We start from the raw sequence: 18494 nt of genomic DNA, 5'->3' as shown, positions 1-18494 counted from the left end.
ACTATAACAGTCAAAGTGTGTTTCTGATCATATTAAAAATGTCTCATAGGTTCCATTCAAGACTCTCATTCATTTTATTTACACCTGTGCTTTTCATGTACTTTCACATGTTTCAATGAAAAATAAAAGTTACTTAAACACAAGTTTTATATTCATTCATGTCTTTATATATATATATCTTTGTGTTATTATTTGAGTGTCAGATGGTAAATGGTTTTGAATTTATACAGGACTTTTCTAGTTTTGATGACCACTCAAAGCTCTTTACAGTATAGTTATACATTCATACAGTGCATCTATTAGCAGCACTTTGTTGGGCAATTTGGGGTTCTGCATGCAGATGGGGAAGACTGGGGATCGAACTGCCGACCTTCAGGTTTGAGGACGACCACTGTACCCCTCAGCCACAGCCGCCTGGATAAACCAGTTCAGGTGGCTCAAAACTCTGCTGTCTGGTCTCTAATTACACAACCACCACCTCCTGAGTACAGTAAACACACAGCACTGTGTAAGGTAACTTCATTACTTCATTATAGACCCAGAAACCAGCCACTACTCCCATAAAATGAAATATAGTTTAACTAGTCAGCTAATTGAGTTAGTCAAACCTGTAATGAAAGTTAATTGGTAAACATTTAGACATTTAACTAATTTTGTCTTGCCCAAAAACACAACGTACACTACTACGAGTACTTCTGCCATTTCTCAAATGTAAGTATTGTTTTTTCCTGTTTCTTGCTTTTATTTTGTTATAAACTGCAGAAAACAAGCCAATTACGTTTTCGTATGTCACCTCATCTCAAGCTGCAGCTGCATGTGGCCTCGTGGCAGCCGCCTGCTTTGCTCGGAGGTCTGATCTGACCTTGTGTCGCATTAAGACACTAAAGTGTGAGACTGAGACGTCCAACAGATACTTTGAACCCCCTGATAGCTTCCTTCCTCCTTCCTTCTCCTCTGCTTTCATGTGAGAAGAATGGGATGAACAAGGCTAAATTTGTTCTCACTATTTTAAGAAGCCTCTATAAATCACTAATGTTTCCTTTTATGTATATTTTAGAAAATTCTATCAGATGTGAATGATAGGTGTCCTTATTAATTAAAAGGGGAGGTTACAATTTTGAGGTGGTTTTACTTAATATATTTTACTAACTTTACTTTACTTATATTTTATTTCTGCTAATTTATAATTACAGTCGTCTACATTTCAGATAAAAAGTTCAATGTTTACTTCCCAATATTAATGTGACACCTATAGTTACTTCTACTTAAGATTTTACAGATTCAGACCTGAAAAGTAAAACCAGACCAACAAAGTGAGGTGTCCGGTGCTGAGCCTCGGTGACAGTGATGGAGTGAAGAACCTGGAGGGAGGAAGAGGAGGGAGAGGAGGAGGAAGGAGCCTGGGATCTGATGGAACCGACGGGTCTACGGGATATTTTCAAATGTATAACACTGTGTGAGTAAACAGCTGAGTGAGTCACACACAGGGTTGAAGTCGTGGTTTAGTCCTGCATGACGACTAACTAGGTTATAGTCAGTTAAGTTTCTATTATTACCAACATATCAGCTGCTTCACTCACCTCCTCTGTGCGGGTCAGGCCCTGCAATCTGTGGCTGCACCTTCATAAAGATGGATGGAGACTGTTTGTTATTTGTTTAAATAAGATGATGACGTCAGGTTACGACTCCACAGACTTTTGGATCCTCTTACTTTTGTGAAACTGTGTTAAACATCTTGGTTTTGAAGCCATCACACATAAATAAATGTCGGTTTCACAGCTTTTTCTCCATCTAGACCACATCAGACCAGGTCTAGAAATAAAATCCACTACAGGCTACATGTGGAATCAGGATTAGAATATCCCAGAGAAGCGAAATATTGTTTTAAACACAATTTCAGATTTGTGCAACCAGTGGAAACATAACATTTATTCTATTCCTCTGCTTTTATTCTTAAAAGCGTATTCTAAAAAATGTAGTGGAGGGAAAAGTACAATATTTGCTTTAGAACTTCCATGTTACACCATTTTATGAGACACATAAAATGAAAATACTTTAGTACATCCAGGTCCAGTACAGCAGCAGGTACAGTACTTTAGTAAGTGTAAGTAGAAATAAATAAAATAAATCCCGACATTAGTGGAATATAAAAATCAGAAGCTAGTTCTTTTATATAATATCTTACTGTCTTAATTTGTGACAAAGCCTTTATTCATTAAACTGTTTTTGTGGTTTTCACAGCCCTTCTTTATACGGCTGCTAAAAATGGAAACACTAATTTTGATAAGGAAGGAAAAACACCCAAAGCCAAAGTCACAGATGCATCAAAGTGGAAGCAGAACAAGCAGAAACAGCTGAGGATGGAGGGGAACTCGTCAACTCGTGGCTGCACAAGTTGACCGAGACCCCGTGGAAAGATCCCGAGCGGTGGGATCGCAGTCGAGGAGGACGGTTTCTCTCCGGTATCACTTGATGGTGGACGGCAAACGGAAACAGGTGTGTAAGAACATGTTCCTGTCCACTGTGGGGGTCGGAGAGAGGTCGGTGCTCAACTGGGCCCAGAGAGGAGCAACTAAAGAGGCCGGATCAAATGAAAACAAGCCAGAGAAGAGGCCGACTGTGTGTCCACGACAGAATCCTGCTCCCACTGCAGCCAGTAATACTGCTGGAGTCAACCAGGGTGAGTGTTGACCAATTCAACAACTTAGGAATAAGTCAAATTGCAGTTTTACCACAGTAATGCTCCACGCGTGTTGATCAATAAATCTGCTATTCTTATATTATCTAATAAATAATTAAAAAGAAATTACAGAGCGTAAATGCCACAATAGAGATAATGTAATTTTTCATTTGTCAGAACAGACAGGAAACAGATTATTGATTAGCCAATATATTTTTATTGGATATTGTATTGATTTTATTCATTTTTAACAATTGATTAAACAATCTATCAGCTAACGATATTTCAGCTGATTCAATCCATCTTCAGTGCTGCTCTAATGTAAATGACACTTGATTTTTCGCAGAACAAGTGAAAGAGAAACCCCGGCCTCCAGAACCAGAGGACACAGCCAGAAAGAAATCCAGAGTTGCCGAGCCCCGAACGTGGAAGCAAAACCGACAGCTGCAGCTCAGGGTGGAGGGGAAACCTTACATCAGCAGTTGAATTACAACACAAATGAGAGGTGAAAGCCAGATGTTTGAAAAGAACAACACAACCAGGTGCTCACGTTTGGATTTAGTCCCTTCTGTCCTTGAAAATTTTTTTTTTTTTTATTCTGCGACTTGAATAAGAACAAATAACAGAAGCACTTTTCCGTGGCAGAACATTCACAGTCAAGTTTTTCAGACTCAGCAGCTGGATAAGACAGATGTGTGTGTATGTGCGTCTGCAATTGTTTGTAAAAGGTCAGATTCAAATGACGCTGTCCGCTCACACACTGAACGCTACAAAAAAAAAACTGTCTCGTCCAACACACACAAGCACACGCACACAGGGTCATCGCCCTCCTATTCTTCTCCACACAGTGGCAGGAAGTTGTCCAGATATCCGCAGGGCCTCTGAGAAAAAAAAAAAGAGTGAGTGAACCGAGAGGGCCGGGTGGTGTCAGAAGGTGTCGGCGGTGGCGGTGGTGACGACGGCGGTGATGGAATTGGGGCGACTTCAGACAGGAGTTAACTGTTCATTGTGAGCAGCGGGGTTCACAGCAGCGTGAAGCTCTGTGAGTCAGAGCCGAGCTGCTGCAGGCCAGAGACACGTTTCACCGAACATCTGGACGAGGCCCGAGTCAGGAGAGAAGAAGAAGAAGAAGAAGAAGAGGCCCACAGCTGGCGGCCTGAAGATGTTGGCTCGGAGGATGTTTCTTCTGTTGGGACTGAGCTGGACGTGTAGAGGTGAGTCACTCACTTTATTCTCAACAGATTTATCCTTTTGTTTTATCGTTTTTAATCTAGATTCAAGGAGTTGAATCTAGTGACATGTTTGCTCCCCAAACTGTGATGAATTAATTATTACTGTTTTTAAGGACTTTTAAGGAAGCTCAAACTCATGTCGTCTGTATTTTCACTTCATAATATCATACAGAATAATGAATTTCTTGAATATTTTTGTAATATTTTGGAATAAAATAAGAACAACTTTTTTTCCGTTGAAGTGTTAACAGCTTAATTTACTTCCAAACATTGTTATAATATTGATATTTCTTTAAATTATTATATATTCATATCATAATTATATTTGTATGTATTCCTGTATTAATATAAATATAAAGACATTTATTCCTCCTGCACCAGAAGGTCTCTCTTTGCGGAAGTATTAAACATTTAACTTTTTTAACTTATTTCAGCTCTATTGTCCGTAAGACTTTTGTCTGCTCTGAATTCATGGCCCCGCTCACACCTGCCAACCCCATTGTCCGACTCCATCACATTCCTCGTCGCCGTGGTGAAGACCTTCGACCTTTATCAAGTCCCCGGCCCACTCCATTTCCTGTTGCTATTCGTTTCTCCTGGTAACTTCCTGTTTATGTCAGCCCCGTTTCCTGTTCCCTTTAACGGTCCGTATCAGGACCAACCTTTCGTGGCTTGACCTGCATTGTTATGAATAGCTGCTAACGCTGTGAAACAATGAGGGGTTTGAACAAGGGGCTGAGCTGCTGCTGCTGCTGCGATAAAACACTTAATGAAAACAGTTTGCATGTTCGGTTTAATTACTGTGCAAGACTCAAGGGGCATGAAAACAAACTGCAATAATGGATATTTTGCTTTGTTTGCTAAGTGAGTAATGTCGAGACTGCGCAATATTATACAGAGAAACCTAACAGTGCAGACAGTCAGCAAGCATTTGGCAACAGGAAGAAACAGAACCAGACTCAGGGTGGACGTCATCTACCTGAACAAGTTTCGGCTGAACCGCAATTACAACATTTTAACTTCAACAAGTTCTTAAAAGTGCCACGCTTCTACCTGTTTCTGTGTTTGTGTCTGCAGCTGCGTCTAAGGATCCATGGGGTCGGTGTCCAGTCATCAGAAAGTGTAAGGACAAGTTCGGAGACGGGTCGTGTGACAGAGACTGTATGGAGCCCGAGTGTCTGAGAGACGGCCTCGACTGCGTGAAGGACAGGGGCCACTGCAAGTAAAACGCCTTTGTTTTCATCCACATAGTACGACAAAGTTTCACGAAACCATTTCCAGCTTGATTAAGGAATTAGAAGTTGTTTTGCTTATCGGGGTCAGTTATCGTTTTTCCTTTTGAATTGTCATTTTGCTGGTTTATGCAAATTTCCCCTTCTTTGTATTAATACTGTTATTCCTTTAGATTCAAAAACCCAAATAGCATCTACTGTCATCACAATCGTTATTATTATTACGATCGTTATTGTCCTTGCACTAAATACTTATATATAATAATAATGATAATAATGAGCCTTCATTGTCCCCTGCACATACACACACATTTACATTTGTCATTCGGGAAAATAAAAGTTCATTCTTCAGCCCAATGCTCATTTTCACAAGATTGTAAAGACAGACATTAAGTTAAGGTTTTGTCTAATATTTCTATTTCTTTATTTCCTCTCATCCATCCCAATCGTGGCTCTCAGTCCGGACCACATCAAGTACTGTCGCGATCACTACGCCGACTCCCACTGCGGCCAGGGATGCAACAGCGCCCCCTGCGGATGGGACGGCAGCGACTGCTTCACCCATCAGAGCCCTCTGTGGGCCGAAGGAACGCTGGTCGTCCACACCAACATCCCACTGGAACGCGGCACCTTCTCCAACAGCTCCCTGCTCTGGGCGCTCAGCGTCCTCCTCCAGTCGCCGCTCAAACTGAGAGGGGCCACCCAGCTCGCCACCAACAAGAATTTGTTTGACATTAAAGCTCAGCAGCTGATTGAGCAGCTCGCTCAGGCAACACCCGCTGACTCAGACGGGTGCGTGTTGAGTTAAATGTTACAGCCATTATGATTAGATGCAGACTGCGTTATGAATTGCATCTGGGAGCAGAGATCACCATGTGCATAACGAGTTTTAAATCCATGCACAGTAACACTGAAATAAAGTAAAGACTAAATAAAAGTAGGCCAAACACAGAACCTTGGGGAACTCCAGCAAGCCAGTCGGAATAGCAGGGACACTGATATTAATCAATGTGTATCAAATTTCTTATCAAATTATATTTTGCTGATTTTTCTCTAAGAGGATAATAACAAGTGTCAAAATAAATGTAGATTTGAGGAAAGTTACAGATTTTGATCAAACGTTCTTCATAAAACCGGCTTCAAAAATGACGTAGCTGCTCTTTCCCACCGTTTCCTCCTCTGTCTCCCTCCCAGCTCCCTCCTTTTCCTCCAAGTGGACAACAGGCCGTGCACCCGTTTGCCCCTTACCTGTTTCCCCTGCGCCATCGAGGCCGCCAGTTTCCTACGTGCCGTCATGTTGCTGAAGCCCACCTCGTTCCCCACCCTCCCGGAGCTGAAGGCCGTCGTCAGTATCGTAGGCGTCAAAGAGGAAATAGGAAGCAGGGAGGTGGAAACGGTGAAGGAGGAAGTCAAAGGTAGGCCAATGTGTCCTGTGTCTCCCACACACACACAGGTTTGTGTTATCCAAACAAAACATTGTAAAACACTTTTCCATTTCCAGTGTGTAGACGTGTTTGGCCATGACTCCAGCTCCAGTGTCTTCATACATATCTTTATTATGAGATGATGCCATATGTTTTAACAAGCTGTAACATGTCACCGGCACAGGCAGGTTTAATCTGATCATTATCGACTTTATTAAAACTGTCAAATCTTTCTTTCAAAGAGCGGAACCCTGTGTGGCTGTGGGCCGTGGTTGCCATAGCGGTTGGCCTGCTGCTGGCGCTGCCCGTGGCGGTGTTCCTGGTGGTGAGGAGGGTGAGGCAGCGGCGGGCGGAGAGGGAGGTCACCAACAGGGTGAGACACCGGTCTACGGTCACCGACAACGAGCAGAGCAAAGCCAAGGCCTGGACGCCGCACGCAGCCCAGATAGAACCACGGGTCAGGTCCAGCAGAGACAAAGACAAGATCAGCCTACGGAAGAAGAAGAAAGCCAAGGAAGCGGAGAAGAAGAGGAGGAGGGAGCCGCTGGGCGAGGACGCCATTCGAATGCGGTGAGAGGAGATGACATGAGAGGATGTTTTGTCTGCGGGAGGAATGATGTCATCTGGACAAATGTAGTTTATTCCAAAACAACAGAGTTCATCCTGTACAACTCTTTGTCCTGGGACACTTCACATTTATCTATTCACAGTTTAAATTTTACAACAGCAGGTGATCAGTAGCTGCGAAAGAGAAAAACATTCATAAACTTTTCTTATTAATGCAACAATTTGAACCTGGAACTAAAAGCAAAATGGCAAATCTCTGCCCTTGTGTCCATGACAGTTATTCTGCCTTTTATAGGGAACACAGTGATTAATTGTAATTAATTGATTAGACGAAAAATTCAGCCTAGAAAATTGTGATAATTAACTTATCAAGGACGCACATCAGCATCTCAGTTTGATTGGAGCAGGACGTCATGTTGCTACTGCCCCTCCCTCCCTCCCTCCCTCCCTCCATTAATTTCCTGTCTCTCTAAACAATGGCAGAAAAATGTTGAAAAAGAAAAGGGCCCCCTGATTATGCTGACTTTCCCAAAAACTTCCACACACTGCATCTTTACATTGTACAAAAACAAACCTTTGTGCTGCAGAGCTCGTTGGTGACGCACGAGTCAAATTTAAAAGAACAGGAAATGACCATGGGAAGGACGGCGGCTTCTTAACACGCAGCATCAAAAAAACCTTGCTTTTGTTTTCAGGCCTCTCAAACGGGACCAGGACATAGCAAGCGACACAGACTTTACCCAGAGTTCAATGGAAGACATCAACGCGAGATGCTCCAGACGACAGGAGGACGCGTCCATCTGCGACCACAGGACCCAGGACCAGAAACAGTACCGAGCTGGACCCTCACAGTCCCGCAGACCCGTACAACGTAGGCTTTTCAGTGATTCAAACAAAACGAAAGATTCATTACTGTAACAATTCAGAATGGTTGCATGCAGACTACACGTATGTTCGCATATATAGTATTTGTTCATGTATAAAACTCCTTAACATCCTTCAAGCATGATTATTGTGCTTCCTCAGCTCCACCTAGAGGATGGGAGAGGAACGCCATGCCGCCTCCTCTGCTCAGTCCTCCTCAACAGGTCTGTTCATGTGTCTTTTTTTTATGTTGTTATTTCAGTATTTAAGTCTCTTTGGTTTCATATAATTTGTGTTTTTATTGTGCAACTTTAGAAGTTATTTGTCTGTTTAGTGTTTACAGTGTTATATATGTGTTTATGTACTATATGAGGTGTATATTTATCACGGTTCGGGGTGTTTGCAGTCGGCAGAGTGGTGTGGCCCGGATGGGTCTGTGGTTCTGATCCGAGCCGTGCGTAGCGGACTGGACCGGGTGGTTCTGGAGCTGCTGCGAGCAGGAGTTCCTGTCAACAACACCGACCACACTGGTAATGTTACTCATATTACTACCAACCTGAAAGTCTGACTAAACCACAAACCTCAGTCCAATCATATTATGCATGTGATTCTTGTTGCCAATTTTCACTGGGAACAATAAGGATTTGAGGAACCATCGCTAATGCTATTTAAATTATAGCTAACAATAACAATAGTTTTGTGTGGAAATGTAGTTTCTATCATTACCTGTGCAGTTCAACCATTTTCCTGCAAACGCTCCATCATCTCTAATGTCAGGAGCAGAGACGGACACATTCTGCGTTAACCTCTTCATGCACGAATTAGTTGAAGAAAAAGATGATCGAAGGTATTTTCTTATAAACAAAACTGCTCGGCAAATTTAAAATCCAAAGTTTTGTAGTGATGATGCTTAAAGGAAAAGTTAAGGGATCACTAAAGTCACTCAGGGGGGGAATGAAGCCATATTTCATTTCAATCCACCTAAAGGATTTTATGCCTCCACAGATGAACTGATTAGATTGTGGGGGGTTTAAAAAAGTTTATCCAAAAGAAATTTCAGGCCGAACCATATTTATATCTCATGCATGAACAGGTGAACTTGGAGAAAAATAACATGTACAGCCCATTTTTTTTCCTGACACCTGTACACTGAGGGGTTGAGTAACTGCTGTGACTTACCCCCGTCTCTCTCATGCCCTCTTTTTGTGTCCCTCCTCTCCCGCCCTGTCCTCTCTCCTCTCCATCCATCTTCCATCTCTTCCCTCTCTCTCCTCCTCCTCCAGCTCCCCTGCTGCCGTCCTCTGACTCAGAGCAAAGTTAATGCGCTGTAGAGCTCCAACTCTGGTCGATGGACATATTAACTTTTTGGTTCACCCTCTTTCCTCTTGCTTTTGACGTCTCTCAAACCTCTGTCCCTTCTCTCTTCTCATATGTTTTCTGTGTTTATTTATTTTTTCCCGTCCCTGTCGTCTCTCCGGCTGAAGCGGTTCATCTCCTCATCCCCCTCCTTCCCTTCAATCTCCCTCTCTTCACCATCTGGGCTCGACTCTGTTGTGTAATGGTTGTTCATTGGCTGACTTACTCCCTCCCTTCTTGCCCCTCACCTCCACTCACACTGTGTCTCTCAGGGAGGTCAGCCCTGCACTGGGCATGTTCAGTAAATCACCTCTCCCTAACGAGAACCCTCATTCGCTATGGGGCCGCTGTCGACCTGCAAGACAACAAGGTAAGCTCCTGAAAGTGTCTTCATGCTACTTGTGAGACGCCATAACACGTGGATTGGATTAAATATCTTTCATGATTGTGTCTGGTAGGGCGAGACCCCGCTCTTCCTCTCCGCCCTCCACGGTTGCTACGACACTGCCAGACTCCTCCTCCTCCACGGCGCCAACCTTGAGCTGCACGATCGAAGGGGCCGGCGGCCGATCGACGTGGCCAGAGAGGGGATGCGTCACCAGGTCCTGGAACTCCTGCTGGCTCACCAGATTCAGAGAGGGCCCGTTACCGTAGATTCAACCAACGACATGATGTGGGATGAGCGTGGTCTGATGTACTCGCCGTGGGTCGGATCGCAAGGCCTGCCTGGAAGAAGCGCCTCCTTCTCCGGGATAGTAGCACATCGAGATATGTCCCCGCCACCACAAAAGTAAGGTTTCAGAAATATGCGCCGCTGATACCACAGTTCATATTTCTCCTTAAGGATCCAGTCTAATTTCACTCTCTTGTCTTGCCAGTGATTGGTCGGTGAACAGAGTGCAGTACCCCGCCCCTCAGAACTGGCGACCTCAGCTCAACCAATCAGCGACAGCGTTGGTACCTCCGAGAATCATGGGCCGCTCCCCTCGGCCAATCAGCACCTTACAGGAGGTGACCTCAGAAGACGAGGATCGCGACAGGCATCACGACGTCCCCAGAGCTGCGACGCCTCACTTCCTGTCCCCTCAACCGGCACCTCGGCAGCGCTCCTTTTCCTGCACCCAGCATGCATTGCAGCGTCGCTCCAGTGCCCCACAGCCAGAGCCAAACTATATCATCGTGACAGACAGAACAGCCAATGAGAGCGTAGAAAGAGCGGCAGTTTCGCCTCCCACAGAAGCTGCCGCCCAATCAGATCGCCAGCCAGTCATAAACAGCGAGAATCCCAGTAGGTCAGAATATGCAGCGGTGGGTTCATCACACCCAGAGCAGAAATCCAGAGGTGAGAGGTTGAGCCACACGGCCGACTCCACACAAACGGCCTTGTAGAGAAGAGGAAATGAAACTTCCGCTGCTACATTTTGGCGAATGAGAATAGAGGATGTGATGATGGTTCACAGTGGTTTTAATAAAGCTACGTAAACAGAGGGGCACTGGGTTTTTTATTTGTCTATCTCAAACCGAATCAGTAGCTCATCAGCTGGAAGGAGTCCGACCTTGACTTGTTGTTATTGATTCATCTAGTGGGTGTCACCTCGTAGATTTTCTTGTCCTGTCAAATTAATACAGACCGACAACTCCAGCCCATCACCTTCGCTCAGCCTTTTCTAAATTATTATCATCACCTCCGTTAAAGAGGTTATGTTTCCGTGACCATTTGTCTGTCCGTCTGTATGACTGTCGCAAAAACTACGACAAAACTATTTCCATCAGCCATTTTCTTTACTCCAGAGGAGCATATTGTTAAATGTAAAGTTTCTGTGACATGGCACAACATGTCCGACATAACTGCCCGTCAGTCTGAAGCTTCACTCCAGTGTATTCACATTGTGTTAATGTGTAACAGGTTGTATTCTGATTATTGCAGAAATATTTAAAGTGCTCATGTGTTGCACAAAGACGTCAGAATCCTGTTGATGCAATAAAATGACTTTTCATGTGTAGATTTTTTATTTTATTTTCAAGCTCATTGACACTCAGTCAACATGAGCGTTCACCACAGCCACTTTCCCACTATGACATTAAATATATGTTCACAGCCATGTCTAAATGAAATATTCTATTCTTGTTTTTTATTTTATTTTTATATATTTTATTCACATTTCATACAAAATTCAGATGCTACTTCAAGAGTTTAAATTTAAAGTCTCTATGTTTGACACCTAACGCTGCATTTTAGAAAGTTTGAAGATTTTATTAGTAGAAATATGTACTTTAATCAGTATATATATATAAAGTCATACTGTAAATGTACTATAGGCAATACATATATATATATATATATATATATAGTGCATAGCTTCTTGCTCTATAGGACAACTTTCACGCCAGAGGATTTATTGAGCTGTAAATCACAGTCATTGGTCGTGGCTGCATGCAGAGCTTTGATCCACAGTGGCGCGTGCCTGAACCCCTCGCACGTGCCACTGTGGATCAAAGGGTTCCGCTGGATTCCCAGTTTAACGCCCTTGAACCAAACGTTCGTCTCCTCAAAGAAAAGAGTGTTTTTTTTACTGAAGAAGCAGAAGAGACGCTCCGCTCCTTCTCTTTCCAGAGAGGAAGCTGATCGCACCAACTTAATTTTGACCCTTTAGCTTAAAAACAACTGAGGTAATAGAAATAATTTTCAGCTTTTCCACATAGGATTGATGATCAATAATAATTTAATACATTCCCTGAACCAAATCTCTCTTTCAGATGATTACAGTCTCTGTGTGGAGGGACGAGGGGGGCGTGGGGTGGAGGGGTGGGGGTCTCCAACTCTTTCTCGTGGGAAAAGGGGAAATGGCGCCGCATTTACAACTTTATTACGTGTTAAAGCTGATACACCAGTGGGGACGGGGACACAGGGAACAGATCCTCCCGCCGTTCCCACGCGCCTTCACTTGAGATTGAGGTGCAAATGAGACTGAGGAGTTCTGTGGTTGGCACGAAGATCAGAGAGCTTCCCACAGTTTTATGCACGTTGCCAAAAATACCACATTCTTCCACCAGGAAACAGTGACTTTGTTCATAACAGTGATTATTTATTCTCAGGGAAATCTATATTTAAATGGGCTGAACATTATTCACTCAATATCGATGTTAATGCAGGAAAAGGTGTCATTACGCACGGGAATGACACTTTTTACGCACGGATTCAACTCAAAATATGTGTTGAGTTTGACCACCTGAATGTGTGTTATAGTTTTTCCTCAGTAGCGAAAAGGAAATTCTAGCTTAAGCCAAGTTGTGTGAAATGTCACCGCATGGTGCCGCTCGTCCTCACGTGTGGCAGCACTAGTCCACACCTCGCGCTCCTCGAGACACGCGCCAAAGATCAAAGAACACATATGCATCAATGGTGATTTTTCATTTTTGTTTATTTAAAAGTGACAAATAAATTAATTAAGGTGCGAAGATATTTCATACATGACACATGTATGACAAGTTAGTCTGCACAGGCAGTAAATAGCAGCATTTGATGAAGATCATAATAATCAATTTACAATATTTACAGATTCATCAGAAGTTACAGCGAGCAGCAGGCCCGTGTGAGATACATTGCACTGGAATTGTCTTTGTAGAAAGACGAATGAAGAACACACGTTCATCAGCATGTTAGAGTCATTGCATTAGAAGTTCAGGGCCACGGCCTCCACAGAGCCTGGCTGGCCGGGTGGCTTTGAGACGGGCTCTGCTTGGTGGCTCTACTCGCCACTTTGTGGAGCTGTGGGGGGGTTGAGGGGGAACGATGTGATTCCCCTCGGGTCTGAACTACATTTAAAGCGGGTTTGCACAGTCTGGACCTGTTTATGAGCATCCGGAGAGTAGAGACGGACGACTTCCTGAGGAGCAGAGGGCTGGTGGAGCTGGTGGGGGACCGGACCTCGGTGCTGCTTTGGACGCATGTGGGTTCAGGGTCCGAACGGGCAAAGCGAGCAGAGAAAGAGGCGTCCAGCGCCGCTCCGGGCCACAGGCCTTTCCCCTGAGGCCCCAGGAACTGAGCCGCTCTCTGCAGACACGAGGAGACGCCGTCTTGGAAGGAGTGTGTCTGAGCTCCACCACCACATCCCAACCTGTCTCCTCTGGCGGTGCTCTGGAGGAAGAGGACCGTGCGCTCGAGTATCTCAGCTTTCTCCACTCTGCGTTGAGTCTCCTCCTGAAGGACACAAACAATCAGTCAATACACAGTTCTCACAGTTTCCAGTAAACAAAAAGGCATCTTATCTTGTAGGATGGACCAGTTGAAATGAAATGAGGTGTTTACCTGTTTCTGAAGCAGCAGAGACTTCAGGCTCTCCATGCTTCGGTTCATTCTCTCTCGTCTGCGTCTCTCCACTTGAGGTTTGAGACTCTGCGGGAAACAGGAAGGAGATAACATTAATTAAACGAGTCTGCAAAGGGAAGTTGTCGTTCGATCCACACACACAGATATTTATCTCAAGTGAGACAATAAGATAAACTATAAAAAATGACATGAAGAAATAAATCATACAAGTACCTTCCTGTTGGCCTTCGCGTCCTCTGATTCTTGGTGCAGTTTCATGATTCTAGTCCAGGAGCTTTCCAGCGGTTCACAGCAGCTGTATCTGTTTGACAGACAGAGTCGAATGAAACTCTGAGGCCTCCGCGAGGGGCTTTAACCAGTAGGTGGGCGTGACTCCAGGCTCCTCCCACCAGCCTGGTCACACACTTCACTTCACCCCCCCATCAATAAACTTAATTTTACTGCTGTGAAAGTCTGTAAAACATTCAGTGCTGCATGAGACCCAGTTTTCTGTTGAGATTCTGTTTGACCTGTAGTTTGCTGCTGTCTTTAGTTGGTCATTGATCCACCAGTGAGAAATATGGAAAATGAGCCTAATCATATTGTTAATGTTGATAAAACTTTGCAATGAAATCAAAAATGTAAAACATAACAATTTCATAGATGTCCTTCCTAAAAACGTTTTTCCTTAAATGTCTGTGTCAACACTTATTTGGCAGAGACCTGAGGATGAATGAAACCTGGATCACGCGCCATTAGGACCCTTCACTGATCCGCAGCCACGCGCAGCTGCCCGGCCGTGCGTTAGCGGCACGCGCCTGTAAAAGGTGTCGCCGGCTCGCGTGACGCTTATTCACACATGCCAGAGACAACAGCGCACATCCGCCAGAACAGCGGGACGCTCAGACAAATGACTGTGGGAGACTCGCGCCGTTATTATGGACGTCGAGAAGTGTGTCGGGGTGTCAGCTGGTGGCCTCGGGTCCATTGTGATGTAAAACAGGATTCTGGAGCAGACGAATAAAGTGGAAACAAACACTTGTTGAATAAGATGTAGTTTAGTGATTCACTGTAGACTAGGGCAGTGCTGTTAAAATCTACAAGAAGGAAAATGTTATGGCTTGCGTAAAATCATGTCATGCTAAACGTTGTAACGTGTTTTCTGTTTGGTTGTGAATATAACACACAAGCACGTAGAAACCAACTGTGGAATCCAGTTGATTGATAATTTAATTAAAAAGGGTTTCTTCATGGGCAAAGTATCTGCAAAAATCCACCGAATATCCCCACAGACGTGCGTAAAATCCCCTTTACGCGCGTCTGTGAACTTGTGATATTTCAGCCAAATGGCTGTGTGGCATCGTTTGGAGAGGCCAGCGCGTGGGATCCCAACATCCACCTCTGCTCCAAACACTCTTTGTTACGATGTATCGATTCTAACAGGTAATAAAGTGTGAAGAGAGCTCGCTGCTCGATTTTCCCATGGGAGAGAGCTGGAGGAACAACTCACACGTTTTCCTTCACAGCTGATGGATTTCTTGCAAATATCTGTCTCTCACCCCTTAAACGAAATTGAATTAACTTGAGCTGTTCTCAGATTCTCTACCGACTGGTATCTTGGTGCAGCTCATTTCAAGCAGCATAACAAAACATGAATCCTTTCTGTTAAGGTACAAACATGGTGCGCGTAAAATCGATCCTTTTCTGGTCTATAGTGTCTAATTATATTATTAAAACACAAATAAGACGCATGTTTGACTCTTGTCACTGCGTGTAAGAGTTACTGTGAATGTCTGAAGTGTGCCTGTGGGAACCCGAGAGCCACCTCTCGCCCAAGCACTTCATTTGTAAACGAAGTATCGGTTTTAACAGGTAATAAAAGTGAGGACGAAGCCTCCTGCTCCACGTCCCGGTGGTGAGAAAGAGCCGGAGAACCGTGTCCCACCGTCACACGTTATCCAACGTTTGTCGCTGCGTCACATGGCAAATGTGCAGCCGCTAAAACATCCATGTATTTATTGCCAATCCGTTTGGAAACGCGTGAGCATTCTCTGTTGTTGTTTTCACTAACCTGCCGCCGCAGCTCCGCACACAAACACTGGGCTGAGAAACACAAGGTGAGTGTTGCACAAAAAAAAAAAACTAACGTAGGAAGATATATTTATATACTCCTGAGTAAACGTAACGATGATTACAATGCAAGTACAGCCTGTTGCATGTATGGGCACTTACATTTCGGTCAAAGTATAAAAGTATTATCAGCTAAATAAAGTATCAATGTTGAGAAGTGATACGAGTGACTGATAAATTATAATATCTGTAGGTATAAGAAGAATTTGTTCATTATTCTGTATTGAATTTAATGGATAATTGTCCCTTTGTGTCCAAGCACCTGAGATCTGGACCATGACAGAGGTGCTCACAAGCCAAATGGTTGGGAACTTGGTTTAATCTTAATAGTGTGTTGTGTTTTATAACCTTGTCATGTTTGCATATGAATCTTAATCAGTAAAAGCTTATATTATATTGGAAACACCATTTTGTGGGCTCTGGTTACATGATCACCATTTACTGTTGGAGTTTATATTTCTCTTCAGAGAGTCCAGATAACTGCTGCTGTCTTTTCACACATCTCCTCTCAGGAGGCGACCGTCTCTCTGCATCATGTGACTTTTTACACCCTGAAATTCAAAGCTCCTGATCTCCTCCAGACACGCGCTGCAGCTCCAGCAGCACGCGACCACTTCACACCTTGACGCGCGCCGGCTTCAGAAAAGCTTAACGACGGAGCGACTTCACCACGAAACACTCTCCTATAAGGTTATTTAATCAAATTTACAACAAGTCGTCGTGTTAATAGACTGAGTTTAATGAGATACTGGGTTAAGATGCACGTTTGTATCCTGCTGGTGTATGAATGGAGAGATCCTCTGGCACAATAACTCTGGCACAGCCTTGATTTAATAAAGACTTTGTACAAATATCTCAGATAAAAGGGAAACTTAAAATATCAGCAAACAACCACAAGTCAGAGGAACCATCTACGTGGACCTGGTGGATGGATAAACACGAAGCGTAAAACCAACGTTTCCTTCGTGCCTGTGCTTTGGCAACTTGATTTTAAACCAACACAGAGCGATGGGGTCGTAAAGCTGAAAGTTTTCTTGGGAAACGTTAACATGAAACCGTGAAACTGAGGTTTGTAGAGACACAATCTGAACGAGCTCAACACACGACCCCTTCTGTGCGTAAGAGAAGCAAGCGACGCATAAAGTTTGGTGCGTAATTTGCATTCGTGTGACAAGTGTGTGCCATGTGTCTTTGCCCCCCCTCAGCCACACACACGCTTCTTTTCATTATGTACTAATTCTAACAGATAATAAAAGTGCAAATGGAGTTTCACTGTCCTGTTCCCATGAGAACGATCCAGAGAACCGTCTCCCAGGCTTCACTTCACCGACACCACTGAGCACAATTAAAATAAAGAGCTGTTGTTTTTTTAATGTCTCCCACGATGTAGATTTACGCAAAAGTATAATTTCAGCCAAACTCGTATCAGTAAATAAGTTTGACCACAACATTTATTCACCATGTTGCTTTGTTGCGGTTAACTTGCTGTGTGCCAGCAAACATTTTGCCTCGTGGCATCGACTGTTGCTGTGCACACGTTACCTTCGAGTTTGATTCTTGACTTTTTGTTCGCACACAGCCACGATGCGTCCGGACATGAAGATAATCGATCAATAACTTACAGGTAAACTTTACTTGTTTGTCTATTTGTTTGTTTGAACCACAGGACACAGTCAAAACCTTCCCAGCATGCAACGCTGCCTGTATTAAATGTAATACCCTTGGGGTAGTGCCATCCAGTGGATAAACTTAGTACAGCAGCAGAGAACATTAAAAACAATAATATGTGGGTAAAAAAAAATGCCTAAATGGCTTTTACAGGCTTTGTGGGTAAATTTGGAAAATAATCTCATCATAGCCAATAATAACATGTATTAAATAAACGACAGTGTCAGGAGACGTGAGCTCTGCAGACGACACGAAGCACCAGGGACTTCAAAGGGCCGCAGGAGGCGTGAAGACACGTTTTGTTTCCGGGGAACTGACGCCTGACGCGCGTGGAAGACAAACGCTCTTTGTTAAGCAGCTGGAGGGCGAAGTGTCTGAGAGCTAATACTGATGCCAATGAAAACAAAGGCTGGTTCGATGTCAGATGAATCATTTTAAGGAAGAATATGCAGCCAACTCCCTTTTAGAAAAGCAATGAAATACATAACATATGAATACATATGAGAACTTGCATATAATAACAGAAAATGGGTTCATGTATAAGAAAATTTAGGTGAGGCCTCTAAAAGTGCAGAGAGGTGAACAGCAACAGAGCAGAGAGTTAAATTCAGGGTTTAATATTCAATATATTTAGAGTTGAATCTTTTACACATGCTGCTCTGGGCTATATTATATATTTTCCCCTTGTTTTATTCCAAAAGGCTTCCAAGCTGAGTGAATCATGTGCGAACAGGCCTATCCTCTGATGTCTTTGAAGCCAGAAGCTGCTACTGCAACTCCTTCACCTCACGGCCAGACTTCACACCTGCAGGGATGTCGCTCCGCAGGAGGCCGAGCCTCACACCTCAGGCTCCAACTAAAAAGAGCTGTCAGAGGCAGCCGACACAAAGGGCCGGCACTCTCATGTTATAAAGAACCAGACACCAAGCAGTTTAATTTTGAAGAGATGTTTTTATTATAATAAAAAAAAGCAATACCGCTCACCATAGGGAGACATACAGAATAAATTAATGTGCAAAATAGACAAGATAA

General features: G+C 43.8%; 2 protein-coding genes across 2 annotated transcripts; one reads left to right on the top strand and one right to left on the bottom strand.

The window, feature by feature from the left end:
• Window positions 1-3546: 3546 nt before the first annotated feature.
• Window positions 3547-11358, top strand: notchl (notch receptor, like). Its single transcript, XM_035164434.2, has 11 exons — window positions 3547-3894; window positions 4990-5134; window positions 5604-5936; window positions 6339-6559; window positions 6811-7138; window positions 7831-8006; window positions 8162-8223; window positions 8406-8529; window positions 9628-9725; window positions 9814-10145; window positions 10234-11358. The coding sequence occupies exons 1-11, from the start codon at window positions 3843-3845 to the stop codon at window positions 10742-10744; spliced, it is 2382 nt and encodes a 793-aa protein (XP_035020325.2). The 5' UTR covers window positions 3547-3842; the 3' UTR covers window positions 10745-11358.
• A 1398-nt stretch (window positions 11359-12756) lies between these two features.
• LOC118113939 (transcription factor HES-7.1-B) lies at window positions 12757-17468 on the bottom strand. Its single transcript, XM_035164077.2, has 4 exons — window positions 17337-17468; window positions 13899-13986; window positions 13665-13751; window positions 12757-13556 (listed from the first exon to the last, which is right to left on the bottom strand). Exons 1-4 carry the CDS (start codon window positions 17390-17392, stop codon window positions 13038-13040), a joined length of 750 nt encoding a protein of 249 aa, XP_035019968.1. The 5' UTR covers window positions 17393-17468; the 3' UTR covers window positions 12757-13037.
• Between the last annotated feature and the right edge of the window lie 1026 nt (window positions 17469-18494).

Source organism: Hippoglossus stenolepis, chromosome 8 (genome assembly GCF_022539355.2).
Source record: "Hippoglossus stenolepis isolate QCI-W04-F060 chromosome 8, HSTE1.2, whole genome shotgun sequence".
NCBI lineage: Eukaryota > Metazoa > Chordata > Actinopteri > Pleuronectiformes > Pleuronectidae > Hippoglossus > Hippoglossus stenolepis.
The sequence above is the reverse complement of the archived record's forward strand: the minus strand, read 5'-3'. Positions and strand labels throughout refer to the sequence as shown.